Source organism: Olea europaea, unplaced genomic scaffold (genome assembly GCF_002742605.1).
Source record: "Olea europaea var. sylvestris unplaced genomic scaffold, O_europaea_v1 scaffold1057, whole genome shotgun sequence".
Lineage (NCBI taxonomy): Eukaryota > Viridiplantae > Streptophyta > Magnoliopsida > Lamiales > Oleaceae > Olea > Olea europaea.
Window position 1 is genome coordinate 167,640 of NW_019227915.1, and position 19,179 is coordinate 186,818.

Consider the following 19,179-nt stretch of genomic DNA (forward strand, 5'->3'; position numbering starts at 1 on the left):
GCAAAGCTTTTTTTAGTGTGTAAATACAAATATGAGAAGTGTAAGTAACTCCTATCATGAGTAATTAGTAAAGTTTCTAAAATTGATGGACAATTTGAATAATTCCATAGGTATAGGGAATTATTAACAGAAATGATATAGGTGTTGCGTTGGCAGCATCTGTATGGTGCTTTTTTTTTTTATGTTTTTTATGTTAAAAACCAATAAAAAATAACCAAGTGTCTTTCTGTAAGAATTCTATTAAAATATTTCTGTACTTGTAGCAAAATTGGGATAATTTCTTCAATTATCAATTCTTTTCCTCCTAATTATTGATCACATTTAAGCAAACTCAATTAAATAATAACCTAATGGATGGATTATAATGTAAATTATGAAAATTAATAAGGGCTTTGTTGAAAAATAAAAAATGCTTTGTTAATGAAAATAAAAACTCAATAGATGAATTATAATGTAATTCATGAAAATTAATAAGGGTTTTGTTGATGAAAAATAAAAAATTGCTTTGTTGATGGAAAATAAAAATTGTAAGAACAAAATACTCAATTGAATGATAAGTTACTGGATTTTCGTTGATTTTTTTTATTTTTTTTAATAATTGAATGCAAGTTTCAATCCTTATATTAATTCCAATCAAATGATAAATATCAATTAAATATTTCACAACTTATATTAATTCTAAATCAAATGATAAATATTAATTAAATTGGTAATAAAGGCTTTGTTGATGAAAATTAAAAATTGTGAAGAAAAAAAATCAATTGAATGTTAGTCATTGAATTTTCGTGTGTAATTTCTTTTTTATTCGTTGAATGTCCTCATTAATATATTAATGCAACATTTAAAATATTTGTAACCTCAATTAAATAATAATTTAATGTATGAATTATACTGTAAAGCATGAAAAATTTTTAATGTATTGTGTAGATGTAGATTTGAAATGTTAATTTTAATTTCCATACCCAACTTAATTTTTTAATAAATATATTTTGAACAAGCGGAAAAATCCATATGATAACATAATAGAAGATAGTTGTAACCGCCAAAATCATTAGAACCATCGTAAGATTCTAAAGGTCCAAAATATTAGAACGAAACAAAATCATCAAATCCTTTCAAAATCATAGAATTGTAAAATCCAAGTTTTAACAACCATTCGAAACAATAGCAGAATTTTGTTCAACATATAGTATTTAACTTGTTATTGTTCTTAAGCGATTATTATGTTTCTAGAGCTTACAACGTTTGAAAGGCACAACATCAGGAGACAAATCTACAAACAGATCATAATATTAAACTTTACTGCTGACGAAATCTGCATTGGTTGCTTCCCAGATGGTAGTGCCATCACAAGTGCAAAGCTTTTTGTAGTTCTCACCAACTCCAGCACTTCTAGCTATCACAGCAGCAGCGAGACCTTCATCTGATTTATCCTCAGTTCCATACACCGCTATTGATCGTCCGATCAGATCAGCAACTCTCAGCTTTTCTTTCACGCCGGAGAAGAAAGCCTCGCCTTTCTCATCCGCGTCTAGTGTTCCCAGGTCACCAACCGGCTGAGAAATCCGAGATATAGATTAGCAGATGCACAAAAATAAGAATCACAAGAAGTTGTTCTCAATAAATTTAGGGTCGGTTATCTGAATCTCTCTCCCCTCTCTTCGGTTCATTGCTAGATAGATAGTGGACACCGATGATCATTTGGCACTTGGCACGCGAAATAGAAACGGGAAAAAAACAACACTTGAGCCAGAGTAATGAGAGGTAGGAAGCCTTTCTTAACATTACCCGACTTGCAAGGGAGACGTTAACAGTGTAAATATGTAAGATTGATGCATCTTTCCCATCCGTATTTTGAAAGATGGGAAAGGAAAGAGAATTGGAAGAATTATTTTTTTTGATTCAAAAAGAATTGCAAAAAATGAAGCAAGAAAAAAGAAAACAGAATAAATAAAGACGAGAGCTGGAACTGCGTGTACAAGTTACAACTATACAAACCTCTTCTGCATCGCACATCGGGTTGAACACTTTCCCGGTACTTGCTGCACCCTGCGTCAAATCCCCGAATTCATTGATGGACCAACCATGTTTTCCAGGCGGCAAACCACTGAAGTTCGCTTCAATTCTAGCCAATTCCATGTTAACTTGAGCTAAGCGAACAACTCCAAAAATAGAATGAACAAACATAAACAAAATGGGAACAAAAAATGGTGAAAAAGACATTTTTTTACCTGGGCTTGTGATTTCTGATTCGATGATGGAGGATCCATTTGAACAGAAGCCAGGGATGGAATTGCAAGAATCGGATAAATACGAACAAATAAGGTTTCAGAGAAAAAGATGAAGTGCAAAGCTAACTTGAATTGCAGCGGCTATGGCAGTTTTATACGTCACCAAGAGCAACTACCGAAAACATGTCATCTAAATGACGACACTTTTACCTTTCTCATTCACAACTTCTACGGATTTATTTATCAACAAATAATGTGATAATATTTGATTGAATCAGAATCTCATCAATTAAATAATAAAAGAAAATTTTTTTAACACCTCATCAATCTGAAAAAAATTGAGATATGTTAGGGGGACTGAGAATTGGGACAGGGGGCATGTGGCGCCCCCCTATTGGAGGGGTAGCTGATTCCCTGTCCCAATTCCCTGTCCAAGAAGCTTAAACCAAAAAAATTATATAAATGATAATGTATAATAAGTATTTTTCTTTATTTTTTCAACAAACAATATTAGGAGGAAATTGAACCTCTTGGACTGGGCATCAAAGCTTCTGGCACGGTTTTATAAAGAATAAATTAGGAATTGAACCGAAACTTTGGGCTATTGAAAGAATATATATATGGCCTGTTTGTTTCTCATTATTTACTCATTAAAATGAAAAATGTGACTATTATTTATCACATCAAATCATCATATTTGAAAAATCAATCTCTTGTGTAGAGCTCGTAACGATTATATTTTTCATTCTCATTTTTATATTAATGTGGCTCAAACATGATCATATATATATATATTCACTCTAATCCAATAATTTAGTCAAAAATAGCATGCAAAGAATGATATGAAGTTTGTAAGATCTTATGCATTATAAAGAGCCTATTTAAGGTTAGGGAGTCAAAAAAATTTTACACTCCAATAATTTTGACTTTTCATTTTACCTTTTTCTCCTCATATATTATTTAACATATATTTTTATAGGGATAATTGCAACGTGGTCCCAAACTTTTCAATTTTTCGCAAACTCAACTTGAACATTTCATTTGTGCCAACTACAAACTCAAACTTTTAGTTTATTCGCAACACAAGCATAAACTCACATAATCCGTCAAATTTAGTTGATAAAAAAACTTGACTCTAACCAATTTGATCAACTTTAAAATGAGTATCATAATATACGGTTGTGTTATGCATAATAATTTACATAATAGTTTACATACATACGATGTGATGAGATATGATTATGTCAAAATTTCTTTAACTAACCAAAAAAAAAAAATATTCTCACTTTCTTTTGAACACATCGTATGTATGTAAATCATTATATAATTTCTTATGTATAAGTAGCATTATTTTATAAAATAATGTTACTCATATTTAAGCAATTATAGAAAGTTTTATAGATTGACGAGGTGTCAAAAGGTGAGAATGTTTTCTCTCGCTTTTTTTTTATTTTAGTTGAAAAGATTTTAATTCTATCATATCTCATTACATCATATATTTGTAGATCAGTCTATAAGTAATGATATATATGTAGTACAATCGAGAATGCTAACTTTAGATATTTCATATTAAATAAAACAAAAAAATATAAAACAAAACAGATAAAACAGTTCATCTTCTTCTTCCCACCCCATACCCACCCAAACCTTTCCTCATCTAACCCCAACCAAACGAGCCAAAATTCACCCACCTCCAGAAGATCGCAACCCAGCCACGCACAGGGCGCTGCAGTGACCGCCACAAGAGCCACCGCAAATTTGCGGCAAGAAATGGACCTTACCAGTTACCAGAAACTTGCTTAGACGTCATACGGAAACTTGACGGCATGTTCTTTGCATGCGTCATATCCCTAATCTCTCTCTCTCCTCTTTGGTCAGGATAGTCCATTCGGCGGACCATTTCAGCTGGAAATCCATATTGTTATCCAGAAGTTGCACGGAAAATTTAGAAAACACATCAATTCCCTTTTAACATTTGCTACTCAATTTGTTAAGAAAATCCTTTATTGTTATTAAAAAAAATTGATTTCGTTCAGCAAAATACTTCTTATAAGTTAAGAGTTTTCTTTGTTCTTTTAATAACTTAATTTTTTGTGGGAATGGCGTTATGCCTATATCTTCAATCTTGACTGCCACAGATCTGCTCTTGGGATACCGCGTTTTAAGATCTCTGGTCGGCTGTCATTTGTCAATGTCCGAATCTCTAATCTGGCCTACGTAGTTTTGAAACATTTGATTGATTAATGCTTGACCGAAATGCCTAATTTGCATTGGCGCTGGTGGGGGAGGTGGGTGGGTGGCGATCGCCAGCGCGCGATAGAGATGGATGAATTTGGTTCAGTTGGTTTAAATTAGGTGAGAGTTAATCAACGAGTGTCAACTGATGTCTATCTTAATCTACCAAATATCCACCATAGCCAATTTCGTTTATACAGTAGGGTACTTATTTTCATGCGCCGGACAAAAAAATGAAGAAAAATGCCAAAGATCCTGGGATTCCGTCCAGGGGCGAGGTGCGCCTGGGATTCCGTCCAGGGGCCGAGGTGGCAGCACCTCACCCCCCCGATGTAAAAGCGGCGGGCCGGCATGTGTGAAGATCCAGCACTCGACCTTGGAACGGAACCCGGGATTTTATCCCGAGTTCTGAAGCATAACTCAAAAATGAAGTGACAGCGCATGATGTTAGTGGAGGTCAACGCGTTGAATTAAGAAATAAGAACTAGGAAAATGCCAAACGAACTCATGGTTGACTCAATGGATGATCGTACCCTCACATGCCGAGATTGGTCCCAAGTGATTAAAAAAATACCAACTCCATGTATGAGTGTATGCAGTCATCCTCGCAGTCATCAAGTGCGGGTCATGTAGCTTAGTCCTAAGAATTATTCTACACTTGAAAAACAGACATTCTGTACATGTGCTGATTTGTATTTTTGTCGTCTTCCAGCGATCCAGAGAGGTTAATTTAATTATTTAGTCCCTATTTTGACTCCATTATTTTGAAAATACATTTTCTCAAAACTCATTTTTAAGTGCACATTATTTCATAAAATATTATTACACATAAACTCAAAAAAAATTCATTATATTTTAACCACACATTTTTTATAAAATTATTATTCCAAACACATTTTCCCCGAGAATCAAATTAAAATGGAGCCCAAACAAGGTTTGTACTTCGGGGGGAGGGTTATTTAATTATTTAGTCCCTGTTTTGGCTGCGTTATTTTCAAAATACATTTTCTCAAAACTTATTTTTAAGTACACATTCTTTCATAAGATATTATTACACATAAATTCAAAATTAAAAAAAAAATTCCTTATCTTTTACCACATTCTTTAAAAAATTATTATTACAAAATACATTTTCTTCGAAAATCACATTAAAATGGAGGTGAGTAAATTAAAGATTTAGGATTATGAGTGGCACAAATAGAAGATTCAAACAAAGTTCACGAAAAAATGAAAAAATTGGAACTGTATGTGCAATTATTCATTTTTATATGTCAATGACCAATCAGTTTAAGCCATTGTCTGAACCTCATTATTCAAAAACTTATTTTTCTCTAAATTCATTTTCAACCACATTTTTTAAATAAAATATTTTGCACGTAAATTCAAAATTTTTATCTATCTTTAACCATGCATTCTCTAAAATATCACTATTACAAAGCTTTTTAACATAAAATGAGGTTCAAACAAGTGCTAAATGTACTTTGAATAGTTTAAGAAGTAGAGAATTAAAATTTGTGAATTTTCAAATACAATAATTGTACATTAAGAATATATAATAGTTTGGCTCTTTAAAATTGAATAGTCCAACGCACTCTTTATTTTTAAAAAGTTAAATAGAAATTTTTTGGGCTTTTTTTTAAGCAATAATTCTTTATAATACAGAGCATTTTTATTTAAAATAGTTTCTTGAAGATATTCTTATGGTCCCACTTTATAAGTGTCCACCCCACAAATTCACTTTATGAATCACTTGTGACCTTACCTTACTTTATGCTAAATATTAAGTAATATGACATTTTTTCTTCTATTTTATCTAAAAAATGATTTGTATTACCTTGTATGAAGTGTTGTTCGGTAGGTCTAGACATGATTCGAGTTGGGTTGATTTTTAAGTCTAAACAAAAATTGAATCCAACTTGGTTGGCTTGGGTAAATATCAACCCAACTCGATCCAATTCAACTGTTGAAATCTAACCAAATCAAATCAGTTTAGTTGATTTGAACATTAGTCTGATTTATAAAAAAATCACCTAACCTATTTTGGGTTAAAAAAAATGCTTGTTATATATATACACCAACAAACAATTACGCGAAAATGAAAAGTAAAGCTACAATATCAATTTGAAGTTTACAACAAACAATTTTTCTCATTGCTTTTCCTTTTCTTTAGGAATTTGGAGCTTTGGTAAAAGAAATGTAAACAGTAAACAAATTATTTGAGAAAGAACTATAATTGTGTTTTTATTATTTTACTTTTTAAGTTTAAAATATGAAATTAAAAAAAATGTATTAACAAGTTGGTCGGTTAATTGATGGGTTAGTTCCTTAAATCGCAATCAACCCGACTTTTTAATGATTAAGGGGAGTGTATTCAATTGAAACTTTTAATGACTTTTTGAGATTTAAAAAGTTTAGGGGTATTCAATTGAGACTTTTTGAAACTCTCTAAAAGTCACGATATATTCAATTGAGACTTTTAAAGATTTTTAATTTTTTTTTAAAAGTTACGATATATTCAATTAAAACTTTTTAAAAGTCTCTATAAGTCTTAAGGTATTCAAATTCTAATGACTTCTAGAGAGTTTTATAAAAGTCTTTGGAGTACTAACTTTTAAGCAGAAAGTACTCATATAAGATTTTAAAAGTTGTCTATCATTAATTACGAGATTTTGGGAGACTTTCATAAAAAAATAAATAAATTAATAAATTAATAAAATTTTCTTTCCTTTAACATTCTATGGACATGTATGGTTAAAATTTATTTTTTTAATTGATTATATTTCATTTATCTTTTTCTCTCTCTCTCTCTCTCATTATTTATTTCTATTTTCTATGAAAAATTAAATTAGATTATTGAAACTTTTTTTTTCTTCTTTCATTCATTTTTTTTTTTGTGAAAAATATCTATTTTTTAATTAAATTATAAAAGTTTATATGAAAAATTATAATTAAATTTAAATATATTGATTTTTATTTATTTTTAAAAGTTACTATACTAATAATATTGAATCATATATAATTTTGATTATTATTTATTTAATTAAGATCTTAAATTTATTTTTTTTTTCAAATTTTTTTTATTATATGGGAAGAAGAAGGTGAATTGTGGGAACTAACACCCTATATGTGAGAATTTTACACCAGTTCTACGTGAATTCTATTTCAAATGAAAGTTTTCAAAAGTCTTTTGAATTCCACAAAAGTCTATAAAAGTTTTAAAATGAAAATCTATAGAAGTCTACGAAAAACTTCCACTAATTCCATACAAATTTATAAAAGATCCACGAAATCCACAAAAGTCATCACTTAAAAAAAATTTCATCAAAATTTTCAAAAGTCCCAATTGAATACACTCCTCTAAAAATAACCGAACTAAACCCATTTTTTGATTCAAACCGATCCAACTCGGTTTGATTTGATCAATTTGATTTTTTGAATTTTTTACCCACACCTACTACCCGGAAAACATTAGCTACATGCGGAGAGTGTTGAAAAGGATTAGGGGAAAGTTAATTGTTAAGCGTTGCTTTCTTGAGCTTGCATGGGAACAACTGCCGTGCCTGATTCGACTAACAATTACTAGCCTTCTTTGGCTCTAGATAATGTAGAGATGTATGAAATACCTCACCTTGTCAATAATAAAATTAAATTTTCAACCGATAAATTTTGGATAAAACTGAACCCTAATCGAAACTATATCACAATCATTCGTGGTCATTTTATCCATATTTTTATGTATACTAATAGTAAGCATGTGCTTTGCACGTCTTATGTGCGGAATGAATGATATACATTATATTTTTGAAGTAAGGCAATTGATAATGTTAAAAGAAAAAAAATTAAATTATTAAAGAATATAAAAATTACGTATATAAAGTGAAAATGTTGAATAAATTGAAATGAAATGTAATGATTTATTTATGCTAGACTTTGGTTGGACCCCTATTTTCAACTATACAGCGACATTGACCAATTCTGTGGTACAAAAAGATACGAAGAAAAATCAAATTAAAAGATGTACATTTGATTAAATTTAAAATATTTACGTACAAGTAAACTAAATGTACGTAAATAATTTTCAAATTAAAAAATTACACATTTTGTCTGTACCATAAACTTTTTACCTAGAAAATAAAAACCAAAAAGTATCTTATCTAAACATATTTAGAAACAAAAAATTACATATTAATCATGCTTGTTATATTAATCCATAGCATTTATTTTAAATTATAAACCAAAGTTACTTTCAAAATAGATATCGAAGTGAAAAATCTTAAACAAAAGTTTTCATTTTCTTTTGAATGAGATTAATACAAATGGAGGAATAAAAATTCCCATTTAAATGTATAGGAGTAAAAATGTTTTCTTTTCTTTATATATTTATATCTAATAAGTAACAAGATTACCATCATTTTTATGCTTATACAAAAATGAACACGCAATAATAAATATCCAATACTATATTAATTATTTTTTAGAACACATAATATTAATTTTTTTTGATGTTCAAAAAATTAGATTTAGTGAAAATGTGTATTTGAGATGCAAAGCTTTTATTTAGTGTGTAAATACAAATATGAGAAGTGTAAGTAACTCCTATTAAGAGTAATTAGTAAAGTTTCTAAAATTGATGGACAATTTGAATAATTCCATAGGTACATGGAATTATTAACAGAAATGATATAGGTGCTGCGTTAGCAGCATCTGTATGATGCTTTTTTTTTATGTTTATTGTGTTAAAAACCAATAAAAAATAACCAAGTGTTTTTCTGTAAGAATTCTGTTAAAATATTTCTGTACTTGTAGCAAAATTGGAATAATTTCTTCAATCATCAATTCTTTCCCTCCTAATTGTTGATCACGTTTAAGCAAACTCAATTAAATAATAACCTAATGAATGGATTATAATGTAAATTATGAAAATTAATAAGGGCTTTGTTGAAAAATAAAAAATGCTTTGTTAATGAAAATAAAAACTCAATGGATGAATTATAATATAATTCATGAAAATTAATAAGGGTTTTGTTGATAAAAAATAAAAAATTGCTTTGTTGATGGAAAATAAAAATTGTAAGAACAAAATACTCAATTGAATGAAAATTTACTAGATTTTCGTTGATTTTTTTTTTCAATAATTGAATGCAAGTTTCAATCCTTATATTAATTCCAATCAAATGATAAATATCAATTAAATATTTCACAACTTATATTAATTCTAAATCAAATGATAAATATTAATTAAATTGGTAATAAGGGCTTTGTTGATGAAAATTAAAAATTGTAAAAGAAAAAAAATCAATTGAATGTTAGTCATTGAATTTTCGTGTGTAATTTCTTTTTAATTCGTTGAATGTCCTCATTAATATATTAATGCAACATTTAAAATATTTGTAACCTCAATTAAATAATAATTTAATGGATGAATTATACTGTAAAGCATGAAAATTAAAAATTTCTCTGTTGATGAAAAATAAAAACGCATTGCATGAATTATAATGTAAATCATGAAAATTAATAAGGGTTTTGTGGATAAAAATAAAAATTGTAAGAACAAATTGGTAGTCACTGATTTCTTTTTGTCTTCATCTCCCTTCTTTTTTTTTTTTTTTTTTTTAATAAAATTGAATGTTAGTTTCACCTCTTATATTAATTCCAATCCAAAATGATAAATATCAATTAAATATTCCACTCCTTATATTATTATATTATATTAATTTTAAACCAAATGATAAATATTAATTAAGTTGGTATTCCAATTATGAGAATGTAGTGGACATATATAGTTAAATATGTAGAGGCAAATTAGGTATTTAAAATTTTTCCACCATCCCCACTTTTTTCCAATGTTGAGGATATATTGAACATATAGTTAAATATATAAGAGTGAATTTGATATTTAAAAGTTTCTTCACCATCTCCATTTTTAATGTATTGTGTAGATGTAGATTTGAAATGTTAATTTTAATTTCCATACCCAACTTAATTTTTTAATAAATATATTTTGAACAAGCGGAAAAATCCATACGATAACATAATAGAAGATAGTTGTAACCGCCAAAATCATTAGAACCATCGTAAGATTCTAAAGGTCCAAAATATTAGAACGAAACAAAATCATCAAATCCTTTCAAAATCATAGAATTGTAAAATCCAAGTTTTAACAACCATTCGAAACAATAGCAGAATTTTGTTCAACATATAGTATTTCACTTGTTATTGTTCTTAAGCGATTATTATGTTTCTAGAGCTTACAACGTTTGAAAGGCACAACATCAGGAGACAAATCTACAAACAGATCATAATATTAAACTTTACTGCTGACGAAATCTGCATTGGTTGCTTCCCAGATGGTAGTGCCATCACAAGTGCAAAGCTTTTTGTAGTTCTCACCAACTCCAGCACTTCTAGCTATCACAGCAGCAGCGAGACCTTCATCTGATTTATCCTCAGTTCCATACACCGCTATTGATCGTCCGATCAGATCAGCAACTCTCAGCTTTTCTTTCACGCCGGAGAAGAAAGCCTCGCCTTTCTCATCCGCGTCTAGTGTTCCCAGGTCACCAACCGGCTGAGAAATCCGAGATATAGATTAGCAGATGCACAAAAATAAGAATCACAAGAAGTTGTTCTCAATAAATTTAGGGTCGGTTATCTGAATCTCTCTCCCCTCTCTTCGGTTCATTGCTAGATAGATAGTGGACACCGATGATCATTTGGCACTTGGCACGCGAAATAGAAACGGGAAAAAAACAACACTTGAGCCAGAGTAATGAGAGGTAGGAAGCCTTTCTTAACATTACCCGACTTGCAAGGGAGACGTTAACAGTGTAAATATGTAAGATTGATGCATCTTTCCCATCCGTATTTTGAAAGATGGGAAAGGAAAGAGAATTGGAAGAATTATTTTTTTTGATTCAAAAAGAATTGCAAAAAATGAAGCAAGAAAAAAGAAAACAGAATAAATAAAGACGAGAGCTGGAACTGCGTGTACAAGTTACAACTATACAAACCTCTTCTGCATCGCACATCGGGTTGAACACTTTCCCGGTACTTGCTGCACCCTGCGTCAAATCCCCGAATTCATTGATGGACCAACCATGTTTTCCAGGCGGCAAACCACTGAAGTTCGCTTCAATTCTAGCCAATTCCATGTTAACTTGAGCTAAGCGAACAACTCCAAAAATAGAAGGTCCTTTAAATTCAGCGACAGCAGCAGAAATAAGGAAATCTGCAGTCACGCATCAAACTGTCAATACTCTTGTAACTAAAAAATTTAACGCCAAGTAAAATTTATACGAGTTCAAGATAGTGAAGCAACCACTGGAGAAGACCAAAATGAATTGCATAAGTAATGACAACATTGGACCTCTCTGCGCAACAGTTCTTGTTCTTTCAAAACTTATGAACAAGCCCACAACAGCAGCAGCAAACTAAGCATTGTTCTGAATAATCTAACCCATTTTTGTCCCTATTTGGTTCATTGCTAGATCAACTTGAAGATTCGAAACAATTAAAACATTAACGTTCCCATCACTTTGCTCTTTAGGGTTATGTAGACCATGTCCCAACAACTTAAACCATCGACCCATTAATTTTATGTATCGATCAGTGCTCCATTTGGTCTACATTTTCATTTCTTATTTCATCCATTTTATTGTGTCCATCTATCCATCTCAGAGCATTAGCTAAGCTTAAAAAGTTCACACGGTAATTTTGAAATACATAGGTTTTTTTATTGGTAGAAGTTAAGAATAAATAAGGGAAGAATTACTTACAAATAAGCAACTTTATTTACTTAAAAAGATAGAAAAAGTAACATATCCAACTCTTAGCATCCTTGTTTCTGCTGGATTCATCTTTTGGACATCTTGTCCTTTGCACTTTCAAGTTACGAACGAGTCTATGAAGGAGATAAATCAAGAAAGGGAAGATCGTTGAGATTAAAACAATAGAGCCGAAACATGACATCCTAGCTTACCTTCAGGCACCCCTTGTCCGATTAACCGGGCTTTTCGACCAGTCTGCTCCAATGCTTCAGTTAAAATCTTCACTGGTGAAGTTCCTTGAACCCTCACAACTTGATTGCTCAAGTCCACATCCACATTTTTAACACCTAAAAAGTAAAGACAAACAGATATTTATAGTAACAGGAAAATAGAAAGAAAGAAACAAGAAAGTCATTAGGTTTTTCCACTCCCTTACCATCAAGAGTTTGTAATTTATTCTTGACGGAATTAACACAGCCCTCACACTTCATATCCACCATAAATTCCGTCTGCACAATGATGACACAAAAAGTCAGATATCTGTGATGATTTATTCCTAAAGGCACAAGTTGATTTACAGGCCAATAATTTCCTTTATAACAGTTCACAATGAGCTTCTCATGCCCATCTTGTCCTATTCCCCACATCAACACTCAGCCAAAAAGAAAGAAAAGAAATAAAGAGAGTGCATATTATGAAAAGAAATGAATATCATCCAAACTGAAGAAACTCGTTCTATACAATGCAAAAGGACTATACAGCATTAACATACATATACAAGACAGAACAACAATACATGCACATCAACATGCCTAAATGAAACTCTATTAAATAGTTTCAACAACTTAATAATTGATGCAAACTTATATTTTATAAAGAATGCATGATGGAGCTAGAAAATAAAACAGAATTATTCCACTATCTGAAAAATTGTGCACTTTTCATATCTTTGACAAAGAACGAATTCGACCCAAGGGACGCAACAGACAGGGTGCTTCATAAGAAGAAAATTTATCACCACCCAAAAAAGATAAGGACAAGTTTTCAAAATAAATTGTGAAGAAATCCATTATGTCATAATTATTATACACTCATGGGCAAGCAGCCAAAAAATAGTCCCAGAACTCCAAAGTCATATAAATAATTCAAGGGATCAATTCAACTGACTGAATAAATTCAATTAGACAGGAAAACCCTAAAAAATCAAATATATTTTTCATTAACACTAGAAATTGCCAAAAGGGTTCAAAAAGAGAAAAATAAAAAATCAGCATTTCAAATTTCACTTCATATGGCATGCATAAAAATCATAATCAAACTTTAACTAAAGATAATGAGCAATTTAATCATACGTACTCACCAGTAATTCTGGCAAAACTGCACCGTTCTGCGAATCAAAATCAAGAAAAACACCAATAAAAGCTTTACTTTCTGAAGAAAACATAAACAAAATGGGGGAAGAAATTGGTGAAAACAAACAATTTTTTTTTTTTTTTTTTACCTGGGCAGGTGGGTTCTGATTCGATAGAGGAGCGTCCATTTGAACAGAAGCCAGTGCTAGGTTCCCAAGACTGTTGACAAGGCACAATTTTTCTGGGCTATGAGTCGTAGAGAGATGAACAGATAAGTTTTTAGAAAACCTTTGCGGAAAATTCAAAGAAGAAGAAGAGGAGGAGGACGAGGAGAGGGAAGAAAGTGCAAAGGCTGCTGGAATTGCAGCAGCGATAGCAGTTTTTGATGTCACCACAGCCCTCAAAAATGCCATTTCCTTTCCTTATTTCAATATTTTTTCATTTCATTAAAAGAGTCTATGTTCAATAATCTTGACTCTCGAAGCATCACATTCTAGAATTTACTACTCTCTCTCTCTTATCAGCGTCGATGGGGTTGGTACGTAGTATTGCGGATAAATATTCTTGTAACCACTGAATTTCTCAAATATTTTCAAGTCAAATAATTTTATTCATCATCTCATTAGAATTTATTTGAATTCTATTTTTTTACAAAGTAGATATTAAAATAGTGATTTTTAAAAAAAAAAAATTTAAAAGTAAGGAAAAATTTTGAATTTATATATAAAATTATTTTATTAAAAAAATGTGTGGTTAAAAGTAATTTTTTTAAAAAATAAAATAAAATTTTTAAATAATGAGACCCTAAATCCTAAACAAACAAATGAGATAATAATTTGATATGTTTAATAGCAACTCGATAGGTTTTAAATTCAATGACAATTGAAAAAACATTATAAAGTTGCAATAGAGACACCTAACCTCAGTATTGTTCTATTGGCGATTCCTTTTCATTTTTGGGTAAATTTCAGTTGGGGTCCCCAACCTTCCGATGGTGGCACCTAGGTCCCCAACTTATACAATAGTGTGTGCATCACTCCCAACTGATCGAAAAATGCTTTTTAAGTTGTTAAGTCAACAAGCGACATATCCCCTAAGGGTAAAAATGTTAAACAATTTTTTTTTTTTTTTTTTTGTAAATACCTTCCCTAAGTAACCTTTTGTAAAACTACTTTATTACTTATAAGGCTATAAACGTTCATAGCACAATACTCTATTTTCAAATCCCAAAAGCCACACGAGTCATCATATACCAATTACTTTGGATAGTTTCTATTTTAAGAGACATTACATGTATGTGTGGCATGTTGATTTAAGGCCAAAATGATGTTTTCCTATCGACGGTAGATGACGCCTGTCACAAGAGGAAGGTCAGGAATTTATCTTCACAGTTAGCAAATGTTGGGGACCGCAGCTGGAATTTTGCCTATTTTCTTCTTCTTGGTTTTATTTTTATGAAACAAGGCAATGCTTTTGGTCGTGCTGAAAAAATGATTTTTTCAATTATTTTTCAATAAATAAATAAATAAATAATGCCAATATTGTACTGTGTACCATGAAGAATATTCAAAATATGGTATGTCATAATTGAACTCTAACAATTATTTTGAACCAATCTCAGGACCCATCACTTTTTCTAACCCACCAAATTGATCCAGTCTTCAGAAACAATGGACAAAACAAAAGTTTTAAAATAGCATCTTAGTTTTGGGAGTGTGACCAAGTCAAATGTTTTAAGTATCTATGGTTGATGTAAAACGTTTTTGTATATACTTGTCCTGTTTGGACAGGTTATACCCAAATAACCTCTTTAAACCTTTCAGCTGTCTTTTCCCCTTTGTGGAATCAGATAGATGAAAATAAGATCAAGAAGCTTGAGGACATATTTTCAACATTGTTTTCTTTCTATATACTCTATGTCAAGTGAGCTTTCAGCACTCTCGTCGTGTTGGGATTTTTCAAAAATATTTAAAAATGACCCACATTTGAAGAAAATGAAGAAAACTTTCTTTTACACAGACTCCTTAGATCATCAACTAATCGTATTAGAATTTGTGGGTTAACTAAATGCTGTTGGGATGGTTGAATGCATTGGGGGCGCTTTAGAGGCTCACTCGACATTGTGTTGGGTTGGATCTTGAGCTCGTAGATCCACCCGCTGCAGCGATTTGCAAGAGATTATTTTGAAAGGGCCAATGGACATCCATCCTATACCAAACGAGGACTGCAATTTCGAAAAATAACCTATTTGTCCTTTAGTAAAATGCATGCAAAAACTTCATTCAAATCCACTAGTATATGGGTAAACTGCCGCCTAAAGAGCATATAGAATATTACCTCTTCGTACCAACCTCGCCGGATTGAGTAATGGAGTTTAAGATGAAAGGAAGCTCACGGTGAAACCTGCGATTGGTTTTGATCAGGTTGAGTTCGATTTTGACCAGTTTAAAAAAGGTAGTTTTTGAAAGTTTGTCCTGATGCAAATGATTTTACCAACAATTTGCCGGCCATGCCTTCTTTAGGCATGTCCTGACCTTATATATATAGGTTCATCAACCAGTTACCAGTACACAAAACTCCACATTTAACTTCAATGGAAGTTTTTAAATTTTTTCCTCTTATTTTCCTCTTTATTTCCCTCCCTGAGCTTTCCAATGTCAATGCATTTCCATCTAGTGAGTTAAAAACATACATTGTCCATGTGAAAAAATCAGGTGGTCACATTTTCGCCCTATCAGATGACACGAAAAACTATCATAAATCATTTCTTCCCAGTACCTTTGCCGACTCTGATCACGACCAGGAGCGATTACTTTACTCGTACCAAAATGTGATCAGCGGCTTCTCAGCAAGACTGACCAGAAAGGAAATCGAAGCCATGAAACAAAAGGATGGCTTCATTTCAGCACATCAAGAAAGAGTGTTGCATCCACTGACAACACACAGTCCTAGTTTCCTAGGGTTACACCAAGAAACGGGATTTTGGAAACAATCAAATTTTGGCAAGGGAGTTATTATAGGAGTGCTGGATACCGGAATTTTCCCGAGCCATCCTTCATTTAGCAGCAAAGGGATGCCGCCTCCACCAGCAAAATGGAAGGGGAAATGTGAGTTCAAGGCATCAGAGTGTAATAACAAACTAATCGGAGCAAGATCATTTAACATTGCGGCTAGCGCCTCGAAAATAAATGACGAGACACCACTCGATGATGATGGTCATGGGACTCATACAGCTAGTACCGCTGCGGGTGTATTTGTCAGTGGGGCTAGCGTTCTTGGCAATGCTTATGGCACTGCAGTTGGAATGGCACCTCAAGCTCACCTGGCAATATACAAGGTGAGCATATTTGGCTCGTAGTACAAAATAGGACTCGACAATATGATAAATAAGATTTAACGTCTTTAATGTCGTAACGTACCAGGTGTGTTTTGGCCCCGACTGCCCTGAAAGTGATATATTAGCTGGACTTGATGCAGCCATAGAAGATGGCGTTGATGTACTCTCTATCTCCATCGGTCAGGAGTCACTGCCATTTTTCCAAGATAACACGGCAGTAGCATCATTTGCAGCAATTCAGAAAGGGATATTCGTAAGCTGTGCAGCAGGAAACTCTGGCCCTTTCACGGAAACTATGTCAAATGAGGCCCCGTGGATTCTTACAGTCGGAGCGAGCAACATTGACAGAAGCATCAGAGCCACAGCAAAATTAGGAAATGGAGAAACTTTTGATGGTGAATCTGTTTTCCAGCCGATGGACTTCCCTTCTACTCTGATGCCACTTGTTTACGCTGGTTCCAATGGTAAACAAGACTCTGCATTTTGTGCAAATGGATCCTTGGCAGGTATTGATGTCAAAGGAAAGATTGTAATGTGTGAGAGGGGAGGAGGTATCGCAAGATTGGACAAAGGACAGGTAGTGAAAAATGCAGGCGGGGCTGGAATGATACTAGCAAATCAAGAATCTGATGGATTCAGCACTTCAGCTGATGCTCATGTCCTCCCTGCAGCACATGTGAATTATGCTGCTGGATTGAAGTTCAAAGCCTATATAAATTCGACAAATTCTCCTATGGCCGGACTCTTATTCAAAGGGACCATAATCGGAGACCCTTTGGCTCCAGCAGTCGCCTCATTTTCCTCTCGCGGCCCAAGTTTAGCTAGTCCCGGAATTCTAAAACCCGATGTCATTGGACCGGGAGTAAACATCCTCGCAGCATGGCCTTTTGCTCTAGATGGTAATACGAACACGAAATTGACCTTCAACATTGACTCAGGCACGTCAATGTCGTGCCCTCACCTTAGTGGGATTGCAGCATTGCTCAAAAGCTCGCACCCAGACTGGTCTCCAGCTGCAATCAAATCTGCTATAATGACATCAGCTGATCTGCTGAATCTTAAAGGGGCAGCAATAGTTGATGAAACTCTTCAACCAGCTGATGCTCTCTCAACTGGCTCTGGCCACGTTAATCCATCGAAGGCAAATGATCCTGGGCTCGTTTATGACATTGAACCAGACGACTATATCCCGTACTTATGCGGCCTAGGCTATACAGATGAACAAGTTGGGATAATTGCACATAGATCAGTCCATTGCACAGCAAAAATTCCAGAAGGACAGCTAAATTATCCAACATTTTCTGTTGCACTTGGACCATATCAAACTTTCACAAGGACAGTTACGAATGTTGGTGAGCCACATTCATCATATGCTGTCAAGGTTGTTACACCACGAGGAGTCAGCATTATCGTAAAACCCAACCGGCTTTATTTTACAAAGGTGAACCAGAAACTGTCATATTCTGTGACATTCAGCAGCAGCAACAAGAAGATGAACAACACATTTGCTCAAGGGTATTTGGAATGGGCATCCAACAAATATAATGTTAGGAGTGTAATATCTATTAAATTTGTCTAAGTTATGGATGTGGATCAGGGTGCAATTATTGACTTAAATGGGTAATTGTGATTTTGCAATCATATAACTTCCAAGAATTCTTGAGCATGTTACGGAAATCATCAACATTTCTGCTTTCTTTTTCATAATAGGAGAACCAAAAAGGTAATCAATCAACGGAATAAAGGTTACTTAAGCCAAATATTCAATAGATTCTACTGCCAGTTGGCTCATGTCAATTGCAAAACTTGAATGACAGTAAACTAATGAACCTGAGACCAAAGACATAATTACTATATATAGAACAAGGTTATTCTTCTGCTATACAACATTTTATTAATGAATCAAAGGATTGCATTGAACTGTATATTTCCTTATTTAAAATTTCCCAGCTAGATTAGCATCTAGGTGTATAGGAAATGATTTACCGTTAATAGAGGATCAAAACCATGTATCCACGCTAATGAGCATGATGATTTCTGAAACTTTCTATGTACTTGGTCAATATCCAGTGTTTATCTGCCAAATGGCAGAAAATCAAAGTTTGATAGCTGTCATGCGCATCATTTGACAACAACCTTCCTTCGAGTCAACGAATTCCCATAATCCTGAAGCAATTTGATGTCAGATATCAGTTAATGGAAGTGCATGTTTGGCTAAGCATAAAAACTAGTTAAAGTTACTCAGAAGTAACTATTAG

General features: G+C 32.7%; 2 protein-coding genes across 3 annotated transcripts; one reads left to right on the top strand and one right to left on the bottom strand.

The window, feature by feature from the left end:
- Positions 1-1,102: 1,102 nt before the first annotated feature.
- LOC111372970 (copper chaperone for superoxide dismutase, chloroplastic/cytosolic-like) lies at positions 1,103-14,133 on the bottom strand. Of its 2 annotated transcripts, XM_022995413.1 has the most exons (7): positions 13,734-14,133; positions 13,593-13,619; positions 12,669-12,741; positions 12,445-12,579; positions 11,641-11,694; positions 1,999-2,162; positions 1,103-1,556 (listed from the first exon to the last, which is right to left on the bottom strand). In XM_022995413.1, the coding sequence occupies exons 1-7, from the start codon at positions 13,995-13,997 to the stop codon at positions 1,293-1,295; spliced, it is 981 nt and encodes a 326-aa protein (XP_022851181.1). In that variant the 5' UTR covers positions 13,998-14,133; the 3' UTR covers positions 1,103-1,292. The 2 variants fall into 2 exon arrangements, with proteins under 2 accessions (XP_022851181.1, XP_022851180.1); XM_022995412.1 differs by lacking the exons at positions 1,103-1,556; positions 1,999-2,162 and adding an exon at positions 10,573-11,034 and having other exon boundaries at positions 11,477-11,694; positions 13,734-14,132.
- Positions 14,134-16,159: 2,026 nt separating this feature from the next.
- Positions 16,160-18,913, top strand: LOC111372971 (subtilisin-like protease SBT1.2). Its single transcript, XM_022995414.1, has 2 exons — positions 16,160-16,921; positions 17,007-18,913. Exons 1-2 carry the CDS (start codon positions 16,178-16,180, stop codon positions 18,498-18,500), a joined length of 2,238 nt encoding a protein of 745 aa, XP_022851182.1. The 5' UTR covers positions 16,160-16,177; the 3' UTR covers positions 18,501-18,913.
- Positions 18,914-19,179: the final 266 nt, after the last annotated feature.